We start from the raw sequence: 7,159 nt of genomic DNA on the forward strand, positions 1-7,159 counted from the left end.
GGGGGGGGGGGGGTCAGGAGAAGCAAATGTTTAAAGACTGAAGTGCCTCTGCTTTTGTGTTGCCCCCAGTGATTTCTGCATCTCTCTTTCCCTTTGTGAAGAAGGGCATGTTCAGCCAGTGGAGTTGTGATGGAGCAGTTAAGGACTAGTGTGACTGGGTGGAAGGGGAGCAGTTGAAATGTTGGAGTGGTGTATTTTGCTGTTCCTCTGTAATTAGGTGACACTTCATACCTGGGCATTTGCCATTGCAGTGATGATATTGGACTGGAATAACCAAAGTTGGGCAGCAGCACAATTTCTGTAGCAAAGGGAAAGGGCTTTGCTACAGGAGTTAGGTGAGACAGCTATAAACTGGCTGACAGGATAGCCTGAGCGTGATGCACAGTGGAATGGGGTTCGGAATAAACCTGCCTCTTTTTTGGAAGGATCTCTGTGTGTATGCACGAGTGTGCATATGTGTGCACATGCGCGCGTGCGCTGTTCAAAAAGCATCGAGACTGATGCTGTAGGAAACAGAATATTTTATGTACAGGGGTTTTGGCTTAATCTCCTTCGAAGCATGCTCCTTCTGCAGCCACGCGCTTCCCCAACGTTTCTGCTGTGGCTGGAAGCACCTCCGACAAGCAATTTGTGGAATTGCTAAAAGCAGCTCAGTCTCATTTTGTTTTATGGTTTCCACATCACAAAATCTTCTTCCTTTCAAGGTGTTCTTTAGTTGAGGGAAGATATTCACCTGATATGGCCCCATGTGACCCTCAACTAAAGAAAACTTTAGGGTCGCGTGGGGCCACATCAGGTAAATATGGAGGCTGCGGCACTTGTGGGATACCGTGTGACTTTTTTCTCTTCCCTCGACTAAAGAAAACCTTGAAAGGAAGAAGATTTTGTGATGTGGAAACCATAAAACAAAATGGGACCAAGTCGCTTTTAGCGATTCCACAAATTCTTATTGGAGGTGCTTCCAACAATGGCAGAAACGTTGGGAGAAGCGCGTGGCTGCAGAAGGAGCATGCTTCGAAGGAGATTAAGCCAAAACCCCTGTAAATAAAATACTCTGTTTCCTACAGCATCAGTCTCGATACTTTTTGAACAGCCCTCGTTCGTGTGTGTGTGTGTGTGTGTGTGTGTGTGTGTGTGTGTGTGTGTGTATGCACACACACATTATTATTATTTTTTAAAGATGTGTGTGTATATATGTATATATGTGCGATATATATATATATACACACGTGCATACATACACACACAAGCACACATACTATTTTTAAAGATATATATACACACACGCATTTGTACATGCGCACACATTATATTATTATTATTTTTAAAAGATATACGCGCACACGCACATATTTTTTATTATTATTATTATGTTTTTCAAGATTCTGTCAGGTGTAAGAAATCCCTGGGTGGCCACTAAGGGAAAATTGTGATTGAGGCAGTACATATCAAAGAGGCACATGGCAGGGGGAGTATCTCTCATTCAGCCTGGGGGTGTGTATTATTCTTCCATTTTGCTTGCTTGCAGGGGGAGGGGGACGGGAGCAGGGAGGCTTCAGATCCGGCTGATTGTTAAACTCCTTGCCGGTGTGATGTAATCAGTCTGTTCCGTATCCTCAAACCGCTCCTTTAACCACAAACTTTCCAAAAAAAATGGCTTGCTAAGTTTGGGAGTCCACAGGATGTTTGTTTTGTTGGAAGATGCGAGGTCTCTTCCTCCCCTGGGACAGCCCAGCAGTCAGCCTTGGAAGCTTATTATAATGTCGCGCTTCCCCTGCTGTTTTCCAGCCTCACGCTTTAATTATTAAGGAAATCTCCTCTCTTTGGTCTAGACCGGAATCCTTTGCATCCAGGAATCGTTGTAAACGTGGTCCCTAGGAATGATTCACAGCTCTGTGTAAACAGCAATTAGCAAGGCATTGTTATGCTTACTAGACATTTTGGAGCACAAACGAGAACGAATCCCATGAGAAACTTTTATTAGAAGGAGGCGATGTTTGGTGTTGCACCAAATGCCCAATTCAGAAGGACCGAGGGTGATGAGGTTTACCTCAGTCATTGGGTTGGTCATGGTGGAGATAGATTTTACTGTAGATCCTGCTGTACTTAAGAATCAAGACATCTTTTTCCTGGGTGTGGAACAGATAAGAGAGCCCAAGCGCCAGCGAGTTGCCTCCCAGGCCTGTGAAAGGAAAAAGCAGATGAGGAAATAGGAGATGAGAAGAGCTGAGGGCAGAGGTATCCAAAGGGATTCTCAGTGCCCTGTAGTTCCCGTTTGACAGCCGTCATCACGGCAGAGGTCAAGCCTTACAGAGAGGGGTCTGCTGGCTATATTGTATTGCATGGAGAGGTGTGATGTGCCCGTCCCCCAGTGAGTGCATCTAGCATTTCCAGCACGTGGGAATTCAAGTAAAAAGTGGGTTGTAAGGAAAAAAAATGAAGCACTGACTTAAGGGACAGAAAGTCCAGAGCCAACAGGGGAGTGGAAGATAGAAGACCAGAGGGCAGAATAGCAGGGACTAGAGCTGCAAAGACTTTTGCTGCAGCAGAAAGACAATCCTGAGTGACTGATGGAAAATTTACAGGTATGGACCCTCTGAGAGAGACTCAGGATAAGCTTAGGCTGCAGTGAGCAGCAGAGCATGCATCATCTTGAAGCTAAGGAGTTTAGGACATGCCGTTAAGAAGCAGCCAGGGGATGGTGGTATGTGGATGGATGTGCTGGGCACAGAGGGGAGGCTCTTGGCATTTCCAGCTTTATGTATAAACTCCTTGCTTGTATTCCTGCTGGTCCCTGGGCTTAGGGAGAGCAATCAGTGAAGGTTTGAGGTGTGCCCTGCCGAGCAGTTTCTCAGGGGCAGCGTTTGCCAAAATGTGTCATTGAGGCAAAGCCAGCCTTTGGCATCCCGGCACCAGCACTTGCGGTTGTGTTCAGCATTCGACACAGACTTGTCTCATGGTCAGAAAGGAAGCGAGGAATTTGGCATCCATATGTCATGAGTCAGTTTCGACATCGGCATGAACCGGGTATGAGGAAGGATTCTGCGGAGCGTGGTGGCTGGGCTCCAGCATCCTGATGCAGGGACAGGCATGAGCAATCCGCTGCCAGGCCTTGGTCACACTCTAATTGGAGGGGAGGCTGCCTTGGATTTCCTGCCTTCCTGTTGAATCAGTCCCCAGTGGGAGGCATTTTCCTTCCTCGCTGAGGTGCAGGTCCATCCCACGGCGTATATGTACAGTGTTTGGGGGTGGCAGCTCACTCATCCCAGCAGCCCTTCTCCTCAGTGACCTCCAGCTGTTTGCCATCTGCTTTTTTCCAGGTGTTGACCAATCTGATGATTGGTGACGCTTAATCATGGCTGCACCCCGGTTTCATATGGCAATTTAATGGGCTTGATGGGATCAAAGTGGGTTTCATGGCAAAATGATTGTAGGTTAGTTTTTCTGCAGGTGGATTTTCTGTTTCTTAATTAAGCATTCAAATGTGACTCAGCACCAGAAAGGGTGAAGAAATAGTGTTGCAGAGGTGTTTTACTTTTCCACATCACTCTCTATTGTTTGAGTTTTGTTAGTGTTTGTATTTTTCTTTTGTCAAGCCTCCTGTATGGACTCTTCTCATCTGCTACATAATTATAATTCCCAGCGTCAAATATTTGCTGAAGAAAAGCAAGCCTAATTATGTATATAGTTATCGTTGAACTCGCTCGCTCCCAGTGATTATAGTAATCCTCTTCATAAATACACACGTGCTGGATCTGTAGCAGTTTGGTGACTTACACCTAATGTGTTCTGGGTGTTGAATTTTTCTGAGATTCAGAATCTTTCTGCTGCCAAAGCCCCAAAAGTAAGCCAGTCAGAGATGGTAGTGCTGTGATTTTAGCCCCTTTCTGATCCAGTAAGACAACAGTTGCTGCAGATGCACCCCTCTAGTGTGTCTGGTCCCCTGCACGCAGAGTTTGAAATCTCTGGTTCGCTAATGTTGGTTCACTCTGTAAATAAGACCTAGTTTGATTAAAAAATCATGTTTTCATAAGTTATGAGTAATTCCCACAATGTGCCTGCTTGCATCTGAGCAATCCCAGCAGATGTCAGCCGAGAACCGTTGCTGAGAAGGGAAGGATCTGGGGTGAGGGGAGGTTGTGGAAAACTTAGATCATAGAGAATTAAGGCTGAAAAGGACCTCAGGAGATCATCCAATCCAACCAGGGATTGAACGTGTGATCTTTATGAGATCTGGACTGACAGACAGGTTCTGCAGAAGAAATGCCACAAATCATTGGTTCCATGGCAGCATCTTTGTGCATCTGCTCCTATCTGGTGGGAAGGTAAATGGGGCATCTCACCCAGGGCTGGGTTAACCCTTTGGTGGGCCCTAGTGAAACAAACTCATGGGCCCCTACTTAATACTGTATATAATCTTTTTCTACTCAATAATTATAATATGTAAAATAAGCGCACCTGGGCCCCTTTTTCACTTAGGGCCCTAGGCCTGTCCCTAATTTGCCTATGCATTAATCCAGCCCTGATCTCACCCTCGGGGTAAAAATTACTAATTCACTAAGTTTTACCTTCCATTTACCTCCAGATAGGAGTGGACACATGAAGCGGGGCAGCTCGAGTGCAGCCTGTTCTTCCCCTTAACACCATATAATTTGTTCATCTCTCCGTGCCCTCGGAGCACCACACGCAGCACAAAGTGGAAATGGGGCCCGTTAGCAGAACCAGGACCTGCTTGTAAATGTGTTCTTCCATTTGGGTCAGAGGCCTGGCATTTTCCAATGATTACTGGGCAGGAGGCTTGCAACAGCGAGTTGAGGACGCTCTGTGTGCTTGGACTGACTGTATTTCGGTTTTACCTTTACCAAATATCATAACCAGAATGTGCCACAGCCTTCAAGCGGCTTTTGTATCTCTTTCTCTGGAGGCAGCTTATGACGTCAGCCCCTTACAGATGTACAAGGAGTAAACGAATGCTGTCCGTGTTGCTTTATGTGTTACCAGCCTTGGTGGGGGAAACATGGAACCTGGTCCTTTTTAAGTAAAGTAATGAAGAAGGGGAATTGCTTGCAATTGTTTTGCAGTGCAGCAATCTGTAACGTCAGGCTCTGTAGGCAGGGCATTCGGTAGTGTTTGTCCTGGGCACTCTTTGCAACTACTTGGAGTCTTCAGGGATTTAATTTGTAGCAAATTTTGAACAGATTTCCCTTTTGTTCTCTGAAAAGAAAAAGAGATGGCTCCTTTGATGCCTGAACCAAGTTACTGGCAAAGCAGCAAACAGGTACGAGAGTAAGTTTAGCAGGGGGGGAGAGAGAGAAGTGGCTTTCCCTCTCCACCGTGTCTTTGGGAGGCAGGGAAGGTACCTGCTACAGGAAAAAATGTGGGAGCCCTGCTGGACAAAGCTTTGGTATGAGCGCGCTCTGTGTACAGCATCAGATTTGAATTAAGGAAGTGTCTAGTTGAGCCCCTCCATCCGTGCACATGAGGACCCCAGATGGCAAGAAATGCCATAACTTAAACACCCATCGTGGGTGGAGAAAGCAGATGGCTTTGATCAGCAAGAATGAACCTGTTTCTTTCCCTCTCTCCTACAGAAGCTCTTCAGAGGCCAGTTGTGTCAGATTTTGAACCCCAAGGTCTGAGCGAAGCAGCCCGCTGGAACTCCAAGGAAAACCTCCTGTCTGGTCCCAGTGAAAATGACCCCAACCTTTTTGTTGCACTGTATGATTTTGTAGCGAGTGGGGACAACACTCTTAGCATAACTAAAGGTAAGAGATCTGCAAGGAGTGGTTTGGGGCATGGGGGGGGAGAACAAATGAGAGAGAACTCTTGGGAACAGCTGAGTTATAATAGTCCGTGTGCAAAACCAAGCACGGTCTTTTTGGAGTGGAAATTGTCCTGAAGCAAAGAGAAGCCTTTCAGGAGGAAAGACCCTTTTCAGAGAAGCAGTCTGCATCAGGTATATGTTGGGGGAGTGGGGGGAACTGATACCAAAACCGAGCCAAATAGCTGGAACAAAGACAAACCCTGGTGGAGCTGTCACAAGCTTTAAAGTGCAGTCTCTCGCTGTACAACTGGGTTTCATTACGATGTAGCTCTTCCCTGAAAAATGACTGGATAAAAATAGCTCCTTCTTACTTGCTAGCTCTGTTTCTGGGATGTACTCAGGAGCCATATCTGCTTCCTTGGCTAATCGGAACAAGTTTCTGCTATATTTTCCCCCTCTCTTGTTACAGCCTTGCGGAGCCAGCGCAGGTACTTTGCTGGATTCTGTTCCAGCTCGAACATTATCAACAGAAATGTTCACTTCAGGTTTCAGTCCACCAAAAGGCTTAACTTTGAAACCATGTCACATTGAACATGTGACTAATCCCATTGGTTTTGAAGCTGTTCATGCCTGAAGACGCATGTTGAGCATCCTTGTCAAATTAGTGCGTCTGGTCCGATTGCAGAATCTCGGAGAATGCGTGGACCAGAAAGACCCCGGCTTGACCATATTCCATATGTAATTATTCTGTTGTTGTCGTGCTAAGGTGAAAAGCTCCGTGTCTTGGGCTACAATCATAATGGGGAATGGTGCGAGGCCCAAACGAAGAATGGCCAAGGCTGGGTGCCAAGCAACTACATCACCCCTGTGAACAGCTTGGAGAAGCATTCCTGGTACCATGGCCCTGTGTCTCGCAACGCTGCTGAATACCTGCTGAGCAGTGGCATCAATGGCAGCTTCCTGGTGCGCGAGAGTGAGAGCAGCCCAGGACAGAGGTCCATATCACTGAGATACGAGGGAAGGGTGTACCACTACCGGATAAACACTGCATCTGATGGAAAGGTAGGTGTTAAACCTCCCCACGTGCTGTAGAAGGGCTCAATATTGCTCCCATTGAAGTCTTATGGTTGTTTTGCCATTGAGTTCAGTGGAAAAAAAATTGGATTCTAAGCACCAGCCTTCAGCACCTAAACAAAGAGCATTCCAGATATCCCACTAGATAGCACTGGAGCAGAGCTGTGGGGAAATAAGTGCACACCTCTAGCAAGGTCCTTAAATAAAGGTAGGATGGGTTGGGGGGGTCAAAGAATCAAAATGTGAAAATAAGTTCTTTGCATGGGGATATCAAACCCCAGGAACTCCTGAGGGCAAGTAGCCCTAAGCTGCTGGCCAGGG

General features: G+C 46.5%; 1 protein-coding gene across 2 annotated transcripts in view; it reads left to right on the forward strand.

Annotated features, from left to right (window-relative positions):
* The window catches only part of ABL1 (ABL proto-oncogene 1, non-receptor tyrosine kinase), a 114,257-nt gene that overhangs the window by 70,070 nt on the left and 37,028 nt on the right, over positions 1 to 7,159 (forward strand). For both annotated transcript variants that reach the window (XM_019510685.1, XM_019510687.1), the window contains exons 2-3: positions 5,592 to 5,765; positions 6,531 to 6,826. In XM_019510685.1, the coding sequence (XP_019366230.1) occupies positions 5,592 to 5,765; positions 6,531 to 6,826 (470 nt within the window). The remainder of the gene's footprint in view (positions 1 to 5,591; positions 5,766 to 6,530; positions 6,827 to 7,159) is intronic.

The sequence above is a fragment of the Gavialis gangeticus genome, unplaced genomic scaffold (assembly GCF_001723915.1).
Source record: "Gavialis gangeticus isolate Ggan-Ray unplaced genomic scaffold, GavGan_comp1, whole genome shotgun sequence".
NCBI classification, from domain to species: Eukaryota; Metazoa; Chordata; order Crocodylia; family Gavialidae; genus Gavialis; species Gavialis gangeticus.